Below are 26347 nucleotides of genomic sequence, written 5' to 3' on the forward strand. Positions count from 1 at the left end.
TTTCAGGTTCGGGTCCGGTTCTGGTTCAAAGATTGTTTCAAAATTAGGTTCAGTTCCGGTTCAGGTTCAAAGAAACTTAAAACCGGTTTTATAAGTTCCGGTTCGGGTCCGATAAAATTAGGCCTAGGCCTACTATTGCCCAACTACTAACTAGCCCAATTGGGCGTGAAAACCGCAAGGTTGGCAACACTGATCTCAACACTGCTTTGCTCAATTAACTTGCCTTTGTTGTTTGTTGCACAAGTTACAATCAAACTATATTGTCTATGAAGTCACAGAACAGAAGTTGTTTACCTCAAAATTCCTCTCCAAAGCATCGATGATAGGGGATTGTGTGTTACGGAATAGGCTATAATTCATCCGTACAATGTGGCCTCCAAGATAACAACATGCTACGTACAACTTCACTTACCACAATGCGAACAATGACGTAATGCTGGAGTGAACCGCTTTTTTCAACCGGTTCGGGTTCGGTTAGGGTTTAAGCTAACTCAAATTTTCGGTTCAGTTCCGGTTAAGGTTCAGACAAAATCGCACCAAAACCGGTTTACAAAAATCCGGTTCGGGTTCGGTTCGACTCCCTGATTATAATGGAAGTCTGCCTCGTAAACAACATAAAATAAAAGGCCACTTAGACATAAAAAACAAATTTTGAGTGATTGTTAGCCTACAAGCTCTACAATTACATGCAACCACTCTTACTTTCAATTTGAGGATGCGCAGAATTACCGTACCTTCTGAATTTTAATCTTACCAACAAAGCAAAGATCACACTAATCTCAAAATTTGAAGAAAATTAGCGAGCGATTAGCAAAACATAAAACTTTGCATTCAATTCACTTTTTTTAATATTTATTAATGCATATGAACCAGAGGGACCACACGTATGTCCTTCAGACATATTGTCTGACCACTTCAACACTGGAAACCCTTTTAGGGTTCTATTACAAGTCTTTTGTTGGACTGGGCCCCACGACTGGTAGACTGCTTGGCCCCATATTAAAAGGTCAAGTACCACATCATATTAACCAGAATTTTGGCCACAATCCATTTGGAAATAAGCAAACTTTTTAGCACTAGAAAATTAGAAATGAAATAAAAACTAACCATGGTAAAAGTTGTAAAAAATTGTAACTTACATTAAACAAACGAAATACACGATCCAATGCAAAGCGAGTCCTAAGAAAGGTGTTAAAAACAAGTTTTATCAAGTGTCTCCAGTCTTCACAGTATTTATGACTTGCTTCTGACGTCATAGTGAGAACATAATTATGCTCTAACTTTATTGTCTGTTGCTTTCATCTCAGCATCTGTCATATTATCGTCGCTGTCTTTCACCTTTCTGTTTTGAATGCATCTGGTCAAATTTCTTATCAACCTTTCAGTTGCCATTTGATTGTCTTTGAAAGACATCCAGTGGCCTGGTGAACCAACTGAAAGGCAAGGAGAGCACTGAGTCGGTAATGTCAAAGAATGCAGGATTGGTTAAAAGTAGTTTTTCTGTATTAACCGATGCTGTCGCAATGTTAACAGCTTCTGGAGTCATCACTTTACTTTTCGAAAACATGATAATAAATAACATAATTTGTGTGAAGAATATTTTTCCAAGGCTCAATAATTGTGCCCTAGCTATTCACTTTCCTTTAGGACAGTGGTTCCCAACCTTTTTGTTGTCACGGACCCCTTTAGACAAATTATTAATTCTGCGGACCCCTACCTAAATTTTGCCTGAAACTCAACATACTATTGACTATTGCAATAATTATGCTTCTCAACTACTGTACTGTGTCATATTGCATTGCGGCTATGACTCCTGCGGCAAATATCAGGTTAAACAGTTGCTCAAATAAGAAAATGAATGAATTGTTCAAGAAATGTCACCAGTATTTGAATATTAAGGTGACCCAAAGTGGCATGCCGTAACTTTTTCAATGTAAGCAAATTTAATGAGAGAAATGAAAGTAAAAAGATCGTTTTTCGTTTTTTTTTTTCTTCCAATATTCATCAAGGTAATCATGGACTCGTAATGTTTTCTCACGGACATACAGGGGTCCGCAGACAACAGGTTGGGAACCACTGCTTTAGGAATTGATAACTGTGATCTTTTAACTATAATGCTTGACTGCTGGTTGCTCATCTAACAAACTTTGAATAGCCGACTTTCAATGTCATTGTTGTTGCACTTTTATAACCTAAAATTGTGGCATGTGTAAATAATTTTTTTTTTAAACATTTAAAAGTGAATGTTATTTTTACATCAGTTTATTCCTCATAAAATTCTGATTGCAGCAATATGTTGCATACCCTATTAAATCCAAAAAATACGTATTTAACTAAAATATCCAGATTTCACTAGTCGCAAGCCCCCCAAAATTTCGGGAAGAGCGTGGGACCCCTAAACTTTAATATTTTTTTGAAAAATTTTTTCTGTTTCATATTTTGGCCATTTCCCACCTCCCATTTATATTTCCAAAGTTAAAATCAAAATTTTTTTTAAAAATGCAACACCCTAGTTCACATGCCCAAACTAATCCTAAAGCTTCCTTTTCTGTTTGGCTATAACGCTTCTCAATGTCAGAAAGACTCCTTGACGCATAGGCAATTACGCGCCATAACCCATCCTGTAGCTGTGTAAGAACAGCTCCTAAACCGACTGGTGATGCATCTGCAATAATGCGTGTCTTGCAATCGGTTCGGAAAAATGCTAAGGCATTAGCTTTGGTCATCAATGATTTCAGCTGTTCAAAAGCTTGTTGCTGCTTCTGCTTCCACTCAAATTTAACTTCTTTCTTTGTCAGATCAAGTATAGGCCTAGCGATCGTAGCAAGATTTGGAATAAATTTAGAAGAGTATTGAACCAATCCCATAAATGATCTTGCTTCACTTGAAGTTTTCGGTGGTTCTGCATTCAGTATTGCTGCGACTTTTTCCTCGCTAGGACTGACACCTTGCTTGCTCAGATTGTGTCCAAAAAACGTCAGCTTCGGTAAACGAAATTGGCATTTATGTTTGTTCAAGGTTAATCCGGCTTCCTGTAGTTTTGCTAAAACATTAATCAATCTTTGATCATGTTCTTCTTTGTTCTTCCCGTACACAATTACATCGTCTGCGATGTTGGCTACTCCTTGGCATTTCTTCAACACATCGCACAGAATCTTTTGGTACTTCTCTGGAGCGGAGTTGATTCCAAACATCAAACGTTTATAGCGATACAGTCCTTTATGCGTCACAAATGTTGTGATGTAACGACTTTCTGGCTCTAACATAATTTGATGGAAACCCCACTTTAAATCGAGTTTACTAAACATAGTGCTACCATTCATTCGATGCAACAAATCTTCAATTGTTGGAATGGGATGTCGTTCCCGGATGATTGCTTCATTCGCTCGACGCATGTCTACACACAATCGTACATCCCCATCTGTCTTTGGGATAATAACAACGGGTGAAACCCAATCTGTAGGTCCCTCGGGAACTTCTTCAATGATGTCTGCGTCGAGTAGGTCTTGCAATTTGCACTTAACTTTACCCCTAAGTTGAAATGGAACTTTACGTACTGGTTGAGCCACGGGCTTTACCGATGTGTCAATGTGTAACTTTAATTCATAATTTTTTAAAAGTCCCACCCCATTAAACAGTTTAGGGTACCTATCAAAAACATCATTACACAGATTGTTTACACGTGAAGGGCCAATACGCAATACACTTAATTTTTCTGCAGTATCTCTACTTAAGAGACTAGGTGCATCACAGTTAACTACAATAAAATCAGTTACACAGGCACAGTTAGTACCCTCACAAATTACTTCTGCAGTAAAAGTACCTAGTGTAGGTAACGGTGTAGTAGTCCCATATGAATACAAAGATTTAGCTGATTTCCGACATTGGGCAACAACATTACGACATTTTAACCATTCCCAAGTATTTTTAGTAATCACATTACTGGCAGCACCTGAATCGATCAAAACATCAGATAATTTTACACCACCAACTTTCAAAGTTATTGTACAAGAGTTCTTACGTGTCCCTTGTAAGTTGAAAAGTTCTTCTTTGTTGCTCTCCTTGTTTTCTGCGAAAATAAAAGTCTTTCCTTCTTCTTCCTCCAATGTATTGGTATTGGACTTACGCTGCACTGGTCTCCGCAACGGCGTATTCCGATTCATCTTGACGTCAGAAGGATATTGTGACGTCACACATCTATTCGTTCGGGACCGTGTTCGACATTGTAAAGCAAAATGTCCGACTTTGCCACATTTGTTACATTGCTTGCCTCTTGCAGTGTTGTCAGATTGGGCGATTTATCTGCAATTGGGCTACTTTTAGTTGGGCTTGGCGCCAAAAAATGTTGGTTTGCGACTTGCGCTTTTTTGGGCTATTTTCAGTCTCTTATTTGGCGCGATACGGCGCTTAAATTTGGCAGAATTTTAAGTTGTTTGGCAGTGAATTTTGAGTTGGCAGAATTGAATAATTGGTAGAATCCGACGAGCCTTTGAAAATGTTGGTAAAGTTTTGGTTTATTACGGAAAAAATGACGTTATTTTTATGATTCGACAGGAGGATTGATTTTACCGCTGACCATGAGCAGCTTTGACTGTTGTTACATTAATGCTGTATTCATTTTCATCCGGGAAAACGGAAGGACTGACTGGCGAGTGGCGAAATTGCACTTGTATCGAATATCGGAAATTATGGTTATGATCTGGGTTTTTTTTTTTCACTGAGACTTTTCGGTCATTTGTCCGAAATGACTTGAAAAAATTCGGTCATTTTTTATTTATTTCGGTCATTTTACAACGGAAAGGAATAAAAACAAGTAAGAATGACCAATTGACTATATATTTTTTCGGACATTTTGACCGAATTGACTATATTTTTTTCGGACATTTTGCTAAAAAATCGGTCAATGACCAATAAATGACCGAAAAAAAAAACTCAGGTTATGATCTTGGTTCAGTGCCATAATGTTTGAAGCTTTTATTGGTGTCTAAGCTATATATAAATTAAAGTTGGAAAAGTTGAATGCCAGTGGAGAAATTTACTGTATGTAAACTCGTCTTCCTTGTATGATGAAAAAACAATGATAGATTGTTGTAGGCTACTTTTTGTACCAAGGACCAAGGTGTACGAGTTTAGAAATGCTGCAGTGCAGGGGAGTATAAATTTAGAGAAGTTACTCAATTGGCACTGACAATGTATACCAATCAGCAATGCATTGGTTGAGTGAGCCTTTTCGAGAGTTTCTGCAATCAAAACCAAACTGCGAAATCGTATGGGACTTCAACTTTTGTCAGCGACTTTGAGGATCAGAACTCTGCTGCAACAATTGGAAAAATGCTGTTTGATCCCTGGTCATCAGTGCTGAAGTATGACAGCTCTATTTATGAAAATGAAGCTTCAGCAGTTGATGATAGAATGTTGTCGGGTCTTGGTTCTTAGTAGTTCATCTGAGTTGAAGGGCTTATGCTATGCGTTAGCATCTACCGGTACTGTGGAACCATTTGTATCTTGAATTTGAAAATAGGAATTGGTAGGAAGTCTGTATAGCATTGTCCCGTCTAAGTTTTTTTCTATTGAACAATGCTTGATTCAATATTGAACATTCTACTTCTTGTATGTTGTAACAGTGTATGCATTTTGTATCTACACAATCAGCATGATGGACAAAGATGTTGATTTGTCCATGACTCTTGGGGGTATGCCCCAAAACCCCCCTAGAAAGCTTGCGCCTTCGTCGCTCGATCGTCGACGTCGCGACGGCAAATTGGGCTACTTTTAAATCGCTTTGGCGCATTTTTGGGCTCTTTTTTTTCAAAAAATCTGGCAACACTGGCCTCTTGCTGGGCATTGTTGATTAAACTTAAAATGTCCAGTCTTACCACAAGCAAAACATACTTTCCCTTCCTTCTTAATTGAAGGCAATGCGCGTCGATGCTCTGGGTGGCGCACTTCGTTGACATGAACTGATGACGTAGGCTGCATTGTCTTTAATTGATTTTCGACATCTTCATGAGCTTTTGCAATAACTATTGCATCATTCAAAACTAGATCATTTTTTTCGAGCAACTTCCTTCTCAATATGTTAGAAGCACATTTTTCAATAACTTGATCTCGAATGTAGTCATTTCTATTGGTTCCAAATTCACACAACGTTGCTTGCTGGCGCAAACGGCAAATAAATTTATCAATTGTCTCGTCTTGGGCTTGCGTCAGCTGCCGAAACTTGTATCTTTCAAAAGGAACATTACATTTAGGCAAAAAGTACTCATCCAAAATTGCTAGAGTATCGTTAAAAGACTTACTGTCGTCATTTTCGTCCACGAGGCTGAAATAAACTTCTTGAACCTCTTCTCCAGCTGTGTGTAACAACAACGCTTGCTTTTGTTTATCGTCTGCGATTCCTGTACTGACAGTAAAAAGATAAAATGACCTTTTCCACTGCTTCCATTTTTGTCCTAAACCATGTGGATCACCTTGCACTTGAAACGATTTGAGACTGCCTAGTTCGCAGACCAGCGGGTTGCTTCGGGCTACAGTAACTTGTTCAGCCATCTTTCACTTAAATCCTCGTCGCCATTGTTGTATTTCTGTTTGATTAACTTAGATATACCACACTTTAATAGATTACACACAGACCACTTTATTGTACTTTCTCTCAGCTGAATCTATCTCATGCTCTAGTCTCGTAACAGTCGCACATAGTACAAACGATAGGCTAGTGAAACGTAACAATGGTTTCTATGACGAAACACTACAATAATTTTGTTAATTAAAAACATGGTAGTCTACATGTTACACTTCCACTTTGAAGGATTTTATCCCGAAAAAGGGATTTTTCAACGCTTCGAAGGATAAAAAAGGGAAATGAAGATCAGAAGGATTTTTTAGGGATTTTTAACAATTTTACAAGGAAATTTTGTCTTAAAAAGGGAATTATTTTTAGCAACATTAAAGAAAATTTTATTAATATTTCCATTCAAAAGTTCTAAAAACGACTGGAACAACGACGATCAGCTGGTTTCCGTCGTCACTTTCCGTCACTTGATTTCTATTCTCGCCATTTTGGGAATTTGGCGTGACGCGTGAGTGCAGTGAGTGAGTTAGTTTCAGGGTACGAAATGAGGGTAGCCTACCATAGGCTACCAAGTGTTCAAGATACGAATTAGTTTGCACCCATAATAGAGCTAGCTAGGCTGTGTATACGACATGTAGCCTATAATTGTACCGTATGGTGTACAGTAGTTTACACAGTCAGACTGAGTCAGTATCATGAATAGGCCTAGTCTCCTAAAGTTTTTCATCAGTCTCAGATGATTGTGAAGACGTTACTGACAAGGAGAAAAAAGAGATAGCCTCGCCTTGTAGAGTTGAACAAGTTAGCGCATCAAGGAAAACCGAACTAAACACAAAAATAAATATGTTAATCGATGGATAATTCGTTACTGCACATTTACCACCTGCATATTTTCGGTGTTAGGGATAGGTTAAAGAGTCCGTGTGGGAAAGATGAGAATGGTAATTGGTAAATGATGTCCAGGACCAAGGCCTATGAGAGGGGGGTACGGAGGGTACGGCGTACCCTTGAGGGCCCTGGCCTGTGTTTGTTGGGGGGCCCGAAATTGTGGTTTTATAGTTTACGCGCAAAAATAATTGGTTGAAACCATCCTAAACGACTAAATTTAAGCATAAAAGTTGTTATTCTTTAGTCCTAGGAGGCCCGTAATGTAGCAAAAGGGCCCGAAAAGGTAATTTGCGAGTGCATTGCGAGCAAACTAGGAACCCAAAGTGGTGATTTAATGCTTTACGTGCAAAAATGTCCTGTTAAAAGTACCCTGAATTAAATCATAAAAGTTGGTTATTTTCCTGTCTGGGGGGGTATATAGTGTAGCAAAAGCAGTTTTGACAAAAGCCCGTGTGTTTTGTGTTTTTTAAAAACTGTTTGAAAAAGGTAGTTTCACGCTTATTTCTCTTCAAATAAACTTCGGAGTTGAAGCAGGTGCCGGAGTCAATACTTTCGGAGAAAAAGGGGAGCCGGAATAAAAAAAAACTGACTTCGTTCACCTCTTTTAGGCATGTGGTGAATGCAAAAGTTAATGAAGAAAGGTTATTGGTCAGATGATTAATTTGTTTATGTTTTAACAAGACGTTATGTTTGAGCCTTGGTAGAGAGCTTGACTTGTACCAGATAATGTAACACTCAGTAACGTTAACGGATTTAACATTTTTGATTAAACACACAAAAAAAAAACAAGAAAAAAAAAACTACTAAGCTTAAATCCAACGTTTTCGACACCACATGATGTGCAATACGCTTAAGCAAAAGTCACTCGTTTTGCCCGAGACAAAGGGGGCCCGGAGTGAGAGGGGGGCCCGGAGTAACTCTTCGTACCCCTAGTGAAAATTTCTCTCAGAGGCCCTGTCCAGGACTCCAGGTGGTAAATATCCCTGAACCGACTAACTGACAAGCGTTTTTTTTGGCTGGACAGTGAACAAAGGAAGTAAACCATGTTATTGTAAAATATGTGCTGCTTTTGTGTAGCCTACGGTACTGTTCTAATAAAACAGCGTAGCTTCGACATACCGTTGCTACTGAAAAAAATCAAGCTAACCTTTGTAATTTATTCAGCGACTTTATGTTATCAGATTGGGTTTGTCAGCTAAATCAGCCATGGTACTGCCTGCAAGGTTTTGTTTGTTGTAGCGATTTGAATACTATACCACTTCTTCAATTCACTGATTTTCTGTTCTTTCAGGTTAAAACGTAACTTCTAAGGTGAGATTAAAATAACTTTAAATTTGCATTGGCAATTTTTTTAACTTAAATAACGTCAAAAATAACCTTGCCTATGAAGGAAATTTTGAAGGATTTTCGACTTTGAAAAAAGGGATTTTTCAGGATAAAAAAGGAAACTGAAGAAGATTTATCAATTGTCAAAAGTGGAAGCACTGCTGCTGTGTCTACAGTAGTGATGCAAGCCGCGCCGCGCCGCGTACGCGGCCGCTTTTGACTTTTTCGCCGCGTGCCGCGCCGCGCCGCGTACGCGGCCGCTTTTGACTTTTTCGCCGCGTGCCGCGCCGCGCCGCGTGGAAGGTTGAAATGACAAAGCCGCGCCGCGCCGCTTGCCGCGTAAACTTTCAAGAAATTAATTTTTCGTAAACGTAAACTTTCAAGAAATTAAACTTTCGTAAACGTAAACTTTCAACTTTTCAAGAATCAGCTATGAAACTTCAAATTTAAATTGGAAACACGGATCAGTTATTTTTCCCTTCGGAAACCCTAAGATGGAAAGCTATGCAAATGCAAATTGCAAATGGCTTGCAGTTGACAGGGTTTTAGGGCTTGCTTGTCAGGGAAGCTGTACGAATGTTTTTGGTTAGTAGCCTAGCTGATAAGCTCAGTTACCAGGCTATAGGCCTAGCGCAACTACCGCATTATTTACTATATCAGTTAGCCCAGTGAGTTCAGGCTATAAGTTTTACTCTTGTGTGTGTAGTTCATATAGCCACTGGCATTATAATTGCATTATTGCTTACAAAAAGTGTTCAAAAGTCCTGATACTGGATCCAGGAACATTCTATTTGTCTTAGTTTGTATTATGTCTTAGAACTTAGATGCATTGCTGATAAGAGAATATGATCTGGTTAGCCTGGCCAATTAGTGCACAACTGTATTGGTACTAGGTTACCAGTTATATGCCATGGATGCTTTTTCCTACAATTGACTTTCTAAACAATAACTCGTTAAAATATTTTTTTTTAATTTTGTAATTTGCGGTGTGCGGTGCGGTGCAGTGTCAAAGTTCCAGATAAATTGCGGTGTGCGGTGCGGTGCGCGGATAGATGAGTCAGTTGCGGTGCGGTGTGCGGATAAAAATTTTGGGTTCGCTGCATCTCTAGTCTACAGTTATAAATTTTTTTCAGGGCTGGATTTCAACCGGAACGATCCGAAACGCCGCTCCGGAGACTGGAAGCTCAATCAAAAAGTTGACTTGTCCGAAACTGCGTTCCGGAAGCTCAAATATTTTATGCTCTTATCATGCAGTCATGCTAGTAAATAGACAGTGAAGACCATCGTGTCCTGGTCATTCCTTGCCAGCCCCAATCTCGTGCTGCCCAGGAATGTCACCGTCAGCACGGACGGCAGCATATGAGCGCGCGCACTAACCGACGCGTCCGCTACATATTTATGGTAAAAGTCATGCTTTTCCCTGTTCAAAGTAGCGTTAAGATGGTGTTTGTAATTTGTATCATGCAGTTTATCCGTTATCGTGCAACTTTGAGGCAGCTTAACTGTCCCACCAGCGCCACGTCCTGACGTTTACAGTCCGAGGTTTTATTGAGCTACTTTATTATGTTACAATTGGTAGCCTTGTAACTTATAGGCCTACGTCTAAGCAGTCGTGATACCGACTGGAAAGAGTAGCCAGGGCCCACAACAGAGGGGGACAACCGGTGCATTGCATCATGGCCTGGTGAGTTCAAGGGGGCTCGACAAAATGTCTAAATTTATGCGTTAAAGTTGATTTCAACAAATGTGCATAAAATATTGTTTATATATTAGTTCCGTATGTCCATTGGGCCCCCTCATGGGCATGCCCTTTTTAAAATTACAGAATTTTCGATTTTTATAGTTCAGAGTCCCGACAAAATGTTTAATTTTGCATGCTCAGGTCGATTTTGCATGAAATATTGTTTTTTATGTCAGTTTTGCATTTCGATTGGGCCCCCTAATGGGTATGCCCTTTTTCAAAACTACAAAATTTTCAATATTTTGACTTCATGGGGCCCGACAAAATGTTTAAATTTGCGTTCTCAGGTCGATTTTGCATAAAATTTTGTTTTTACATTAGTTCCGTATGTCGATTAGGCCCCCTCATGGGTATGCCCTTTTTTAGAACTACAAAATTTTCAATTTTTTGCATTCAAGGGGTCCGACAAAAAGTTTAAATTTGCGTGTTAAGGTCGATTTTGCATAAAATATTGTTTTTTACTGTATATTAGTTTTGTATTTCAATTGGCCTCCTCATGGATATGCTCTTTTTTAAGACTACGGACCGGTACAGAATTTTCAGTTTTTGCTTTCAGGGGGGCCTGAAAAAATTTTAAATTTGCGTGCTAAGGTCGATTTTGCATAAAATATTATTTTTTATATATTTTAGTTTCATATTTTGATTAGGCCCATCGCGGGCATTCTTTTTTTAAAAAACTGCAGAAAACACATATTGCAGTGTGAATGATTATTTCAGTTTAGTTCAATGTTTTAATTTCAGTGTTAGTTTGGGTGCTTTAATGTGAGTATTTGGGTTTGTATGTTTTAATAAGCAATTGATTGATCAGGTTAGGTTATTGTCATTACACAGAAGGTATTCCATGCATTTTTCTGATGTCCATCTTGTCAATTTATGACACAAGCAAGCAGTGACCAGGCCTTAAAACTCGTATTTTATTTCCGGCAGCCATCGAGGCCTACCGGGAGCTCCTTCTTGGTGGCCAAATCTCCGCGCTTGGAGGCCAAAGCACAAATAATGATAGCCACAAGTAAATAGAATTAAACTTGCAACAATGCTAAAGTGATCACTTAGCGTAGTTGAAGTCTGGGCGACATCCTGCAATAAAATCGTTGTACCACGCAATAACTCCTTTATCGGGATTGTAATACGGTATTGCGGGACCATCTAACGACACTAGATTGTTTCAGCTGCTCAGTAAATTGTTTCAACTGCATTACCGGATACCGCCTTTCATGAAATCTGACCATTCATACGCGCCAACTTCCGGGGGGTGGCACCCCCCCCCGTAAATTTATGGTTGAGGGGCAACAAAAATGTCTATTACAAGTGGTGTTTCAAAGATAAAATGCTTTGCGAAAAAGATTTAGATCATTTAAACGGATTTAAAGAATGCCGAAAGTGAAAAACAGCCTAACGTTGCTCATGAAGTCCTGCAAAACAGCAGCTGATCGCATGGCTTTCTCTGGAACGTGAATTACTGAGATGCGCAAGTTCACAGTCACACACTGCTTATCTTCCCGTGCGTGAGGAGCAACTTCAAAGTCAAAACGCGTGGTAGCAAAAAAGCTAATGCGAGGTTGAATGTTTATTCTCATTTCACGAGTTATCCAAACGTCCGTTAGATTTTTTTGTGACTTCAAACATGAAATCGATTTTAGAAAACTTTATCGAGTTGAAACTACGACACAACGAACAATTACGTGAATACAGCTTAAAGAAAAAATGCATTTTTCAAAACTGTCATCCGTGTTTTGCTTCAATAAGCACTATATTGATGTAAATATTGTGAAAATATATACATGTCATACACTCATCTATATGAAATATGACACTCCTGCACTACCGTACGTAGCCTATACTCGAGTATAGGTCAATCTCGTATACGTCAAACCCCTACTTTTGAGCCGAAAATTGGTATTATTTCCTTCACCCGTGTATAAGTCGAATAGCTTATGCCGACACTACCTTTCGATGGTTCATCTAAGAATTGGGATTGACATGAGGTATAGAAATTTCAAAGTAGATCGTAGTGTAACTTACTCTGTTGGAATAGTCACGTAACTATTCACGGCAATATTAAGTAAACCAACTAAATTAGACGCGCTATTTTCAGCGAGGTCTTCCAGCTGTGAGATCAATTATGATTGAACAGAACGCATTGTTTTGTTCGCAATGTGTGAGAATTAAATCGAAAACCAATAAAAGAAAAGGTGTTTAATGAGCTTGGTCGCAGGTATTGCCTGCATTAACGACGTCTTTTACCGCTATTATCACCTAGCCAACCTGACATCATCGTTTTATGTGGCCGCTAAGGTTTGACATCGACTTCAACGATCATGGAATGTTACGTAATAAGAACGATTATATCTTACACGCAAAAATAAAAAAATCGATCTCTTTTTCCGCTGTTTTGTCTCGTGAGCTGGGTTTTTTTTTTCGCTGAGACTTTTCGGTCATTTGTCCGAAATGACTTGAAAAAATTCGGTCATTTTTTATTTATTTCGGTCATTTTTAGTCATTTTTGGTCATATATAGTCAATTGACTATATATTTTTTCGGACATTTTGACCGAATTGACTATATTTTTTTCGGACATTTTGCTAAAAAATCGGTCAATGACCGATAAATGACCGAAAAAAAAACCCAGCTCGTGAGCTTTGCATATTGCTCAACAAGTGCATAAAGTTTAGAATTGACAAGAAATCATTAAAATTGAAAATTAAGGTTGAATCACTGCAAATAAACGTATTCAAAACTTTGCTTCCGCCGACGCCATTTCACCTTCCGTAATCTACGTCGGCAATTTCCCGCAGCAAAAATGCGTTCATTTTGTAAACTGCCTGGAAAAAACAGCTTGTTTCGTGTATAAGTTCAACCTGTCTTTTGAGGTGAACATCACTTGCGAACATCTCGACCTATACTCGACAGTATTCGACTATAAAGACTTTCGATAAAAAACAAGAGAAAACACTTCACCGTTGTTAACGCTTTAAAGGTAAGTAATTAGCAAAACGAAGTTAATAAAACTGATAGCTGATCATGATTTTTTGCGTTTTATTTCGATAACTTCACTGTCTTGATCGTTGTTATGCCCTCGCAGGAAAGGAAATTAATCGGTTTGTTTTCCAAACTGTTCCAATTATGACCCAACAATATCAATTTTTTTACGACTAGGCGTCCTGCATGTGTAAAACTAATTGTTTCAAGCAGCGGTTTTAATAAATTCGGTTTGCGACTTAGGTGTCAGTATAAACAAGACAATAAGCTTAATCAAAGACTATTTTAATTGAGTAAAATAGCGTTACGGTTATGACGTCATCACCTTTATCGCCCCCCCCAAGGTTTTTTGAAAAGTCGGCGCCTATGTGACCATTTATACCGTTATGATGTCACCATTGAGAGTGTGAAGTCACTAACCCACAGCGAGAACATTTCTCAACTATGAAGACACGTGTTTTATCCTCGGATGTTAATTAACCTAGTTCTTCTTTTTAACAACGAATCAATGTCCGACAACATTGCATCGATATAAAAACGACAATATTGCCAGCCGCTGTAAATTATCACTTCGGGTTAACACTTTGTTAAAATAAATGCCGGGAATTACAAACAAGACTTAGTCAAACAGGCAAATGAGCAAAAGTTTTTTTTTTTTAAAAACTTTATTCTAGATCATGTAATAAGCGGAAAATTTTTCTTGTTTTTGTTCAGTTATGTTCGTTTAGTACTGCTCTATAATCATGCAAAAAATCGCAAACCTGGGACTTGCTGTTTCGCATCCAGGTAATCAACGCTATTACTCGCGCACAATGGATGAATGCACGCGAATCCCACAGCTGGTGATCGCAGCTGGATATATTCCATAATATATACCAGTGGTTCTCAAACTTTTTTTTGTTGCGACGCCTCTGGAAAAGTTTTCTGGACTTGCGACGCACCAGCAAATAAAAGTAAATGAAGAAACTTATGATTAAAGTTTTGTTTATTGACACAACAACAAAAAGCAATGCATATTATTTAATGTGACGTGTGGGCTTGTTTGTTTTCACAAAGTTCATTGAATCTTGCAAAAAATTTTAAAATTGCAACCCGCATTTCTTCGTGATCGATATTTCGTTTTATCGCCGCCAAGACAGAAAATTTTGCTTCACATAAATACGACATGGCGAATGGGATAATAGTTTGTAGTGCTTTCTTCACCAAACCTGGATAATCGTCATTTATTGAATCCAAAAATTTGCCGGATTTGCTACTATGAAAGAATCACGAATCCATTCGTAGTTTGAAAAATTTTCCGGGAAGTGCCCAAAATGTAGATACCAAACTCATATTCAGCAAACAAACGTTTCGAAAACTATACTGTCTTCATCTTATTAACTAGGCGTTCCAACCATTTTGCTCCTAAGTTTCCGGGAAGTATTTTGCAAATTTCGACTCGAGCTTGGACAAATGTAAATAAATATCAGGCCTTAAAACTCGTGTTTTTTTTCGGCAGCCATCGTGGCCTACCGAGAGCTCCTTCTCGGCGGCCAAATCTACGTGCTTGGAGGCCAAAATACAATAATGATAGCACAAGTAAATAGCATTAAACTTGCAACAATGTTAAAATGATCACTTAGCGTTGTTGAAGTCTGGGCGACGTCCTGCACTAGAATTGTTGTACCACGCATTAAATGCTTTATCGGGATTGTAATCCGGTATTGCGGACCATCTAACGACCCTAAATTGTTTTAACTGCTCGCAGCTCAGTAAATTGTTTCAACTGCATACCGCCTTTCATAAAACCTGACCATTTATTCCATTATGATGTCACCATTGAGGGTGTGAAGTCACTAACCTACAGCGTTCTCAACTATGAAGACACGTGTTTTACCCACGGATGTCAACTAACTTAGTTCTCCTTTTTTACAACGATTCAATATCCGACAACATTGAATCGATATAAAAACGACAATATTGCCAGCCGATGTAAATTAGCACTTCGGATTAACACTTCGTTAAAATAAAGATCGGGAATTGCAAACAAGACTTACAGCGCTGGTGATCGCAGCTGGATATATTCAATGCAACAGTAGTGACTATGATGCGCTGACCTAATTCTGCGCCACTCTTTGATAGTACATATTTTCGACATTTAATCCTCGATCATTCTATTGCGAAATTTAATAATTGGCTAGAAGAAACCGGCGGCCAAACTTGGCCGACGGAGGATATAGCTCCGGCGGTCATTCAAGCACTACTTAGCGGCGATGGCCGCCGGCTGCTTTAAGGCTTGAATATGCTTTGCAAATTTGAAGGGAAAAAAACGCACTTGTAACCTCAACTCTTCACTGTTTTCAAACTGAAATAACACCTAGAAAAATGATTCAGAGTTTCCAATTTTTTTTTGAAGGATAAACATTAGGGTGGCTCTTAAAATTGAGTTTTTGAATTTTGCTTGGGACACCCTTTCAAGTGGTGAGGTTGTCAGAAAAAATAACTCTTGCAAATTTTTTTTAAATTTGAAGTTGATTTAGAGGTGGCCCTCCCCCCCTAAAGTTCTGTGCCCTCCCTCAAAATACCAAATCTGCATATCTCGAAAACCACTTCAGCTAGAGATACAGTTTTTGTGTTAAAAGATGCAGAAAACATGGTTTTCTATCTGCTTTCTGAACATTGAATGCATCTACCTTGAGTAGAAAAGCAGTTATTTAGAAAAAACGCATTTGACCAAATCTTGATTTTACAACCTTTTTTGTGACCACGAAACCGTCTACAAAATTTCGTCTTTTTGTCTTAATTTTTGCACCTTAGAGGGAACACTGGTAACAATATTCATTTCAAAATGTAATTCTGGTCAGTACTGGAAGAAGCGATATTATCGACAATATTTTACATATTGCCTTGCGTATCGTGACAGGATGTCTGCGACCTACACCATCGGACAATTTCCCTGTCCTTGCAGGCAACCAACCAACTGAGTTTCGTCGCGAAGAAGCCATCCTGTCTCTTTCTCGCCGCACTACGAACCCCAACCACTTGCTCCACTCAAGTCTCTATGAGTCTATGAGCGAGCAATCGAGCATCCTCGGCAACTGAAATCGAGACAACCATTTGTATGTGATGCACAACTCCTGATGAAAACCGCTGAAGACCAATCCATCAGCGCGACTACCTGGGAGGACAACAAATGGAGCTCAGAGTGGAAGAAGAACTCCTCAAGACTCTAAAGTTGTATCTCCGACACCAGCCCCCATCCAACCGGAATGCATAATTTGCCAAGGAAGGCCTGGGTGCGGCTCAACCGCCTGCGTACTGGGCTAGCCTACAGGAGTCAGACTATTCCGCTCCAACATGCACAAATGGGGGATGGCTCCATCCGCAATCTGTGAGTGTGGCAAAGAGGAACAAACCACAGACCACACCATCTGTAACTGCGCCAAATGGGGTGCGTGGTCTGCTTGAACTGGATGACGAATCAATGGATAAATGGACGAATCAAAGGATTGCTGCTCGACACTTGCTCAAGCATCTAAACCGCATCGCCACTGCCCAAGAGTGGTAAAAGACAGAGCCCTTGACCCCTGGAGTAACAAAGAAGGTTTAAACGAAGAAGAATCGACAATATTGTTCTTGTTGGAATTTGGAAACAGTTTCCTGTGTTCAGTAACAACTTGCAAAAGAAACTGAAGTTGTGGCTCATCTTCAGTTAAGATTTTGTTAAAATCCTGGATTAGACTTAGAGCAACTCCTCTCTCTGCTCTGTCATTCACTACTGAAAGTCCCTTCGCCATGTGTAAAGCTTGAATAAATGCACCATCTTCAGTCCAATGAGCAAGATCCTTTGAAAGTATAATTATTGCTTCATCTTCACCCAACAGCTGAAGAAGCCATTTTGAATTAGAGGTGTAATACTGTTCTAGACCCTTATTGCTAAGAAACGCATCTACTTTGATGCTTGGTCTCCTTGGTGGACGTTCTCCTGTTTCATCTAACATGGTTGCCACCATTAGCTTTTTACTTTCCACAGACAATCAAGAGTCAAACAAGGCTAGTCCAACCATTTCTTCGGACAGATACCATGAATGCAAATCAAGCTTTTTGCATAAATCGCCTTCGCCATCCAACAAGTGCGATGCATAGCACCTGAAGCTGGAAAGCGGATTCCACGCTCAGGAGTTTCTCCAAGGAATATGATAAAAACGGTTATTTTAGCTATGCATGAATGCATAAAAGTTAAAGAATACTTATTTCGTTTATTGCTTTACCAGTTTTACAGGTTAGTTTATGAACTTTGTTAATTGAATAGGTTGGGCCACAATACTTGTTTAGCACTGTTTTGTGCTAGAATACCGAAAACAGGTTTTTTCTAAATAACTGCTTTTCTACTCAAGATAGACGCAATCACTGTTCAGAAAGCAGATAGGAAATCATGCTTTCTGCATCTTTTGACACAAAAACCGTATCTCTAGCTCAAGCAGTTTTTGAGATATGCAGGTTTTGTATTTTGGAGGAGGGCGCAAAACTTTAGGGGGGGAGGGCCACCTCTAAATCAATTTGAAGTTCAAAAATTTTTTACAGGTGTTATTTTTTCTTACAACCTCACCTTTTAAAAGGGTGTCCCACACAAAATTCAATTTTTTTTCATTTTTTGCCAAATAAGAGCCACCCTAATAAACATCCAGTACTACGTTAGGGTATTAGCAATGGCAAATTTTTTAGTTAATTGCGGTGTAATTGGCTAAGTGCATGGGACACTCATGTGGTCCAATCCCAGCAGTCCTCAAAGGGTGAACCTCATTTTAATAATCTTAAACTGAGTTCAGCCAAGAAACAGAACTATTCTGCGACGCCCTTGGAAAAGTGAAACGACGCACCAGGGCATCGCGACGCACAGTTTGAGAACTACTGATATATACAATAACAAATGTTCCTGCACAACACAGCAGTGGTGATTATAACGCGCTGACCTAATTCTGCGTCACTCTTTGATACTACATATTTTCGACAGTTAATCCACGCTCATTCTATTGCGAAATTAAATAATTGGCTAGAAGAAACCGGCGGCCAAACTTCGCCCACTGAGAAAGTAGCACCGTCGGTCATTCAAGCACTACTTAGCGGCCATGGCCGCCGGCTGCTTTAAGGCTTGAGTGACAGTTAAGTGTAATCATGTTGAATTGGTACAATTTTAGTTGTATATACACTACACATATCTAGTGAGTAGGCCTAGGCTACTGACCACTTGCTGTAGAAATGAAGAGAAAATGACCCTCAATCGTGCTGGATGCAGTTTCACTCAAACAAGCAAGGAAAACTAAAGGAGTAAAAATAAGAAGCAGCCTATTGATCCTGAAATGAAGTTGGTATTTCTTAATGTCATGAACAATAGCAATGCATTCATCCAAGTTTTCTCCCCTAGTCTCTGCAGATTTTAACTTCAGAAATGATATTGTATGTTAATGTAAAGCTGTATGCACACATATGCAATGCTATGTCAGCCATGCCGGATAGTGTTGCCATTTTTATCTTCAAAGTGGCTATTTTTACCCAGTTTTTGCCATGGTTACAAGCAGGTGTTACCAGAGTTAGGATTAAAGTTAAGAAGGGTTAAGGTAAGGGTTAGAGTTATGAATACGGTTAGGGTTTTGATCTTCCCAGGACTAAAAAAAATTTCCAAAATACAAGTTTTGTTTTCGACGGCTTTAAACTTTTCTCAAATTAGGGCAGAATTCTTTATCTGGCAACACTATTTAGGCTATTATTACGCTATATAGTGTAAATATAGCCACAGCCTAACTTTTAAGTTATTTTTCCAGTTTCTCTTTAACGTAACAAGTTTGAGTCAGCCTTTTTGAGGACTCCAAATTCCGACTCCAGAATCTGGATTCCAGATCTTTCTGGACATGGTAAACACTAGAATTTGACCATAGAATTGACAAGAATGAAAGTTGATGTAACCATATTATTATGTAACCTAGCCTATTTCATCCCCTGATCCTTAACACTTTGTTCCCCAAAAATACAGAAGCGCCTAAGTCGTTGATCGGACGCAATCAGGGGATAAAGTGTTCAGTTGACAAAATAGGTTGCACCCGTATTGAGCAGGACTGATGATGAGTACCATACTCCACCTTTGGTTAACACACATTTTTTTACCCAGTTATATATAAAACTTGTAATATTGCATTAAAGCTACAGTAGGCTGGATTATACTGCATTAATGTCTGCCACGAAAATTGTTCTTGTTTTAGGAGAGGAAACTAAAGTGCAAGAAATAATACCAGGTACTGGTATCGTAATATATATGCCACTGTAGCCTATATGGATTAATGATGAAATGTAGATTTTACAACATGACGTTTAGCAGTGTAAAAACTGTAAGGCTTTCATTTTAATTAAAAAACTCTTTACAAATAACAAATAATTTTGTTTGTATTGCTTAGTAGCAAAAACAAAAAGTCACTTGTTAGTCATTTGTATTGAAGGTATATTATATTTGAAATATAATAGGCGATTGATTTTGCTATGTTTTCACGATACCAGTCATGTTTTCAATACATGCTCCATCAAAAATGATTATTTATTGTATTTCATACTCAGGTGCAACCAGATTGGACATTGTAATGATTTTCCACAGATTATTCAACAACAGGAGTTGTGATGTACTTCAACAGCAGATTACCATCTCTGGTCAGCCTGTATGGGTGAATTGTGAAGATGACTTTATTATAAAACCATCTACGAATGCATTACGATTGATCAAGTCCAATAAAAGCGTAAGTTGTGCACAATAAAATATCGATGCTGATTGGCTAACAATTAAAACAAAAACTCACTACAAAACTTTGTTTTGTCCTACTGCTTTGCAGAACTTCAGCTAGCCTATCTAGTTTTTCACTAACATCTTGTAAAATGATGAACAGTTACTTCTCTACCCAAGTTGTATCTTCCTTGTAAAGTAATGCACTAGGGTATGTCATAAATGGGATCTTTTTAGTGATGTGATCAGATCCATGATGACTACAATATTTTTAGTAATCTCTTATAAACTTCTCCGCTTAGTCAGCAACAGCACCCTACCTTGCTTCATTAAAATATGATTAATTGATGTCTTGTGTTCAAGAACTATTAATGGCGCTTGTAGGTTGTAAGCCGCCACGCCTGATGGTTGACATCGTCTCTCTTGTATTTCTTGTAAAATTACAGGAGGCTTAAAACCTACAAGCCCTCGATTGCTCTCTTTTCCCCCTTAACTATGCTTCTGTAGGGGGTCCATGACTTCTAGGTGCAGATGTGTAGAAACATGCCAAGTGGCACTGGGCAATTTTGGTGCTGCACAATTTCGGTACTTTTCGACTATTTAGATACTTTACATTTGATTAATTTTTATTCTACGTTTTAATTGCAAGCTGTTTATTATGAGCATGGCACTGTTAGCCTAAGTTTTTTCGTATCAAAGTTTTTTTGTGTATTTTTTATCTTTTAATACAGTTTTTTATAAATGTCTAATATATGTATGTCTATCTACACTCTGCAGTATAATGAATATAAAAATATTTATGTTTATAATTTTTTTTATGATACAATACTTTCATATGGAAAGCATTCACATTCCAAGCTGAATAACAAATAATTCATGACAATCATTTTCTTTATAAAGCATTGTTATTATCGGAAGGTTAAAATAGACAAATGAGCACTAATTATAATGACACAATATGGCAATATAAAATCGCCAAGGGTGTAATGACATACACTTGGAATAGTGTCTAAATCGCCCTACCTCGCAGTGTGGCAGTTTAACTGGCATGTGCTTACAAGTTGTGCTCTGTTACTAGGTCATGAGTACATCATGTAATTATATACATATATACTGTAATTACTGTATATATTAGCTCCTATTATGTGAAATGATTAAAAAAGTCAAAGTTATACAGCAGTTAAATTTATTTTCAAGTATGATATTGATTTAATAGCCTAGGCTATTCAAAGATATAATATATGTAACTTATCAGTATATATTTCGTATTTTGCTGTGGTACCGTATTGTACTATCATATTGGCAGAAATACCAAGTATTATTTATTATATATATATATACTTTAGCTTTATTTTCTTGAAATATATATAATGAAATGCCAAGTTATTTATAGCAAGATATGAATTAAGCCTCATTAGTGCAATTATGTAGTTTTTCAATGGATGTTTTATGAAACACTTATGATTAGTTTTTTTCGTATACTTTACAGTTAGTTGCTCAGTTTAATGCAACAGAAATTGTATAGTAACAAAAGTGCAAGTTTTTTTGCTTAAGAATTGTGAATCCATACCGTATATATATGTTTTTAGAAATTAGGTATTGGAAATCTTCATCCTTCCACCAGTTTAGTGTTTTGCTGTGACATGCAAGAGCGGTTTAAGCCTGTAATAAAATACTTTGAAGAAATTGTTGCAGTTGGAAGTAGAGTGATCAAAGCAGCGGGGTTACTGGACATACCTGTGATTGTAACAGAGCAGGTATTTACATTTGTGTGTTTGATTGATGCTTCTGGTTCTTATAGTTTTATTGTGTAGTTCAATTTGTCAGCTATGTGAAACGTTAGGCAAGGGTGTGTGGAAGAGAAGCAGAGAAATAACTGACTAGTGATCAGATGTAACTTTTGCTAAAACTATATAGGTCTTAGGATGCTGCACAGTGCACACGCCCCAACCTTCTCGAAAACAATTTGAATTTTTGTGGTTATGTAATATGTAGTAGTAGTCCAGTTTAAGGGGATATCCCCATTACCGAGGGTGGCCAGATTAACCTCCAAGTGCTACAGTCGCCTTCACACCCTGCCTCCACATCGATCTGTCTAACACGTCTTGTCAAGCCCACCTTGCTGCTTTCCTCTTCAACTTGCCTAATTTCCACATTTTCTTTGGTCTTCCTTGTTTTCTCGACCCTTATTAGAAGTCAAAACAAAATTACCCCAATTTTTGTTCAAATTGGTTGAGTTGTTGCCAAGAAAACACCACATTACATTTTCGCCACTGATGGCAGTAAAGAGCTTACTCGGCAGCAGTAGCCGAGTGGTTAGCGCGTTGGGCTCGCAGTCGAGAGCCTGCATGTTCGGCTTCAACTACCCGCACTTGCTGTTGTTTCTCTGGGCAAGAAACTTTATGATAATTGCCTCTACCCAGTGATCGATTTCGAGTAATGGGTAGTACTAAATTTAAGTCATAAGTAGAGTAAACAACAGGAAACAGAAATTGCCGTCGGCTGCAGCGTGGGTCAGGTGTACGTCAAAGGCGTACACCGATGCATAGCGCTCAAGTCCGCTTTCCCGCAATGCAGGATAAAGATATGGAAAACAAAACAAACAAACCTAAACATGAGTAATGAGTACTGGTGTGCTTATATAGTGGCGCAGTAACATAAGGGGCATGTTTTAAAAGTTACTTTTATGATGTAACTTAAAAATAGCGTCATCTAATGGCAAAAGAGCTGATTTTTTTTACAATATGAGTAACAAAAACTGCCTCTGTGGATGGGGGTAAGCACTAAGCAGTGATGATTTTTTTTAAACTTTGAATTTAGGATCAATATTCATTAACACAAAACCCAAAAATAGTTAAGCAAGTTTGGCTTAGAATTTAAATTTCATGGGGCGTGTGCAACACCCTAGGCCTAATTAGTCTATTATATTAAATACATCATATCTTAACCAAAGTTTGTGGTTCAGCACCGTTGCATTTGCTGCTAATAAAACTTTATGTTTTACTGTTTTTCTCAGTATCCTAGAGGACTTGGCAAAACTGTGAATGAGCTGAATATCAATGAGAACTGTCTTATTGCTGAGAAAACAAAATTTTCAATGCTTGTACCTGAAGTTGAGAAACACCTTGATAACTTTCCACTTGCTAAGAGTGTAGTCTTGTTTGGAGTGGAGGTATTTGGAGCAAAAATTTTATGTTTTTTTTCACATATTTGGTTATTTTATTATTAGCAGATTAGGATATTTTGGTACATTAAGGTCGCAAATCATTTATTAATTATCAAGTTTTGCTGACTGATATTGTTTACTATGTAAAAACTTTCGTGCTGGAATGTCAAAATGTGTGCTGGTGGTGAAAATTGCAAGTGAATGGAAACGATGACTTTTACATGTTCCGATAAATGAGAATTCAAATAAAATGTGAACATGTACCATCTATGTCAATACCAGAGTGTTGCGACCGTGTTTAATCCTTGGAATTAGTGAATCATTTCCGTCTCGAGCAAGCTTTAACCTTTTTGTTTTGTCGCATCTATTTCCAGACCACTTGCTATGTTAGGGCAAGTAATATTTTCGCTTTGATAGTCGAAAATAAAACATGAAACTGAACCTCGTGCTTTCTGAATAACAGAAAATTTGATAGTAATACTTTTTACCTAGATAATACATTCATTCTTTTTTCTTTATATCATCATAAAAGTCACTATTGGTTTTACTTCATCTCGACAGTTTGCGTTATCAGTATCATACAATCTATATGACAGTGATCAGTAGTGTTGACAAGTGGGCCCAGGTAATGCTTTTGGACACAGGATCATTTTAGGGGCCCTGGATTCTTTCCAGGAGGGACGAGAACAAAGCAAACACCGCAGCATATCTATTGTTTTCTTTAAACGCGTCTTGTTTGGTGGGCGGTCTTTCAATGATAATAGGTGAAGGTAAGTCCCATGCTTAAACTCAAGCATCGGGGCATGAGAAGATAAGGTTCTCATTATACCAAGCCTTTAGCACTAACGAGAGTAGGGTGGCCAGTTCCTTTTTTCGGCCGCCTTTCCTTGAACTTCGTCCACCCAATTTATTACACTCTGGGTAGCTGTGTTATTTTGCACCCAGCTTAAGCCCAGAGCCGAACCAGGGTTACATGATTGGAAAGTGATACAGTTTCCTGATTCCTGGCATACATGGTGAAGGCGTGCTTAGCAAAGTTTTAAAGTTTTTTTTTAGGCTCATGTGTGCGTCCAGCAAACTGTGATGGATTTACTCGCCAGAGGTTTCGAGGTACACATTGTTGCTGATGCCACTTCGTCCAGATCTCTTAGTGATAGGCTGCTGGCTTTTGAGGTACTGTACAGTTATTTTCATCCATTATTTATATCGGGACTTGTGACATAGCGTAAGCAATAAGTTACATCAAATATTCGTTTGTCTCAATTTTCTCAAATCTAAATCTTGTCATCAGTGTGAGTTGACAGGTAAGTCATTTCGATTATCAGCGAACATATGCTTCAAGTAATAACCAATAACATTTGCAACGTTTATCTAATGACTTAAATTTTCACACGATTTTGCGTCATTCCTGTTTTTCCTTGTCTTTAGTTTATTGTTGTTATTCAAAAGTGTTGCAATTACAATCTTGGAGCCCGCTCTTAAACTTGCTATTGCAACGCTTGAAATGTGTGCAAGTGTAACGCGTTCCCGGTGCAACACAACGTGTCGACCCAAACCTAATGCCTAGTTGTGCCATTTTTACACAGCGTCATGTTTAGAAAAACACTACTTGACAACAGTTTAGGCGCAGCTATTAAAAGTAGTGGGCCAATGGATTTGGGAGTAATCCGAGATGGTGTTCACACGGTGACACAAGTAGAAAGTCGCACAGCGACGCTTAAGTCTTGGTTGTGTGGTATAGCCTATGTCTGGCGTATGTCTTGATCTTTTAACAAGGCTTATACATATTTTTCAGAAATTTCGTCAGCTCGGAGCATTTGTTACCAGTTGTGAAACGGTTTTACTGCAGTGGGTTGCTGATAAGCAGCATGATCAATTCAAACCAATTCAAAATATCATAAAGGAATTGCCACCAGATACCGGCCTGCTATTTAAAAGTTCTATATGATTTCTATTTAATAGCGTTTTCTGCAGTTGATTTAGATTATTACTCGACCAATTTGTTACTATTATTTTTCGTTTGCAACCTTCATTGCCACTGCCTCGTGAAAAGTAGCATGAGTATTGAGTAGGCTATGGGCGAAGCAAGAAAATAAATTACAATTATGCGCCTTTACGCAATGTAGACTTCTGCCATTTATTTTAATCAAAAGAAAATTTAAAATTAAATATGCTTTTCGTGAATTGAAGTTTGATTTTTTAACCATCGTGATTTAAAGTTTGATTGTTTTAGTTGAAAAAAGATCTGTAATAGCCTATTTCTCGTCAGTCAATCACAACATGAATGCTCTTCACTCTTCAGCGTACTTGTAATTAAAAATATCGTTTGCAATAAAAAAAAATAAAAAATACGACCGCGTTTTACTATACACTAATGAACTGGATACTCTTTTACAACCACCAAACATTTACATGTGGTACGTTTACTTGCTTTAAAATCAAAATACAATTAATTTTACACCCAATCACCGTAAAAGAATTTTTTTAATATTCATTGCTAAAACTTGTGATAGCGTATATAGCACTTTCTAATTTACAGTATATAACTTATTCAAACTAAAATTTTACATCTGCTTAAAACAAGTACTGTACTATATTACTTTCTATCATTCCACGACGACATGCTCAATTGCTCATATCATAGCCTTACTACATAGTCAATAGTCATACTTCTATCAAAGCATTTTCCAACTAACCCCATCTACCATTGTCCAAATAGCCCCATTAGCATATGACAAACAAATTTTCTTTTAATATTTAAGCGTGGTGCATTTGACTAAAATGTGTTTATTTCTTAGTGTAGAACATCTCCAACTGACACACACAAAAAAACTTTTGCCTATTTTTAACGACATCGACGCATAAGCTACGATGTTTCCCAAGTCGCTGAAACGGTGATGAACTGTTTTATTTTCATCAACAGCACGCGAG

The 26347-nt window shown here is 38.1% G+C and overlaps 2 protein-coding genes across 7 annotated transcripts; one reads left to right on the plus strand and one right to left on the minus strand.

The window, feature by feature from the left end:
- Positions 1-5808: 5808 nt before the first annotated feature.
- Positions 5809-6549, minus strand: LOC145776125 (uncharacterized). The gene has a single exon (XM_082587527.1). The coding sequence runs from the start codon at positions 6547-6549 to the stop codon at positions 5809-5811; it is 741 nt and encodes a 246-aa protein (XP_082443653.1).
- A 266-nt stretch (positions 6550-6815) lies between these two features.
- On the plus strand, positions 6816-25745 carry LOC145775673 (isochorismatase domain-containing protein 1-like). 6 transcript variants are annotated; one of them, XM_082587011.1, is made up of 9 exons: positions 6816-7092; positions 9919-10186; positions 19307-19396; positions 19742-19774; positions 20091-20266; positions 21840-22007; positions 23267-23422; positions 24473-24589; positions 25212-25745. In XM_082587011.1, the coding sequence occupies exons 5-9, from the start codon at positions 20114-20116 to the stop codon at positions 25362-25364; spliced, it is 747 nt and encodes a 248-aa protein (XP_082443137.1). In that variant the 5' UTR covers positions 6816-7092; positions 9919-10186; positions 19307-19396; positions 19742-19774; positions 20091-20113; the 3' UTR covers positions 25365-25745. The 6 variants fall into 6 exon arrangements, with proteins under 6 accessions (XP_082443137.1, XP_082443136.1, XP_082443134.1 ...); XM_082587010.1 differs by having other exon boundaries at positions 6816-7088; XM_082587008.1 differs by having other exon boundaries at positions 6816-7079.
- Positions 25746-26347: the final 602 nt, after the last annotated feature.

Source organism: Aplidium turbinatum, chromosome 8 (assembly GCF_918807975.1).
Source record: "Aplidium turbinatum chromosome 8, kaAplTurb1.1, whole genome shotgun sequence".
NCBI classification, from domain to species: Eukaryota; Metazoa; Chordata; class Ascidiacea; order Aplousobranchia; family Polyclinidae; genus Aplidium; species Aplidium turbinatum.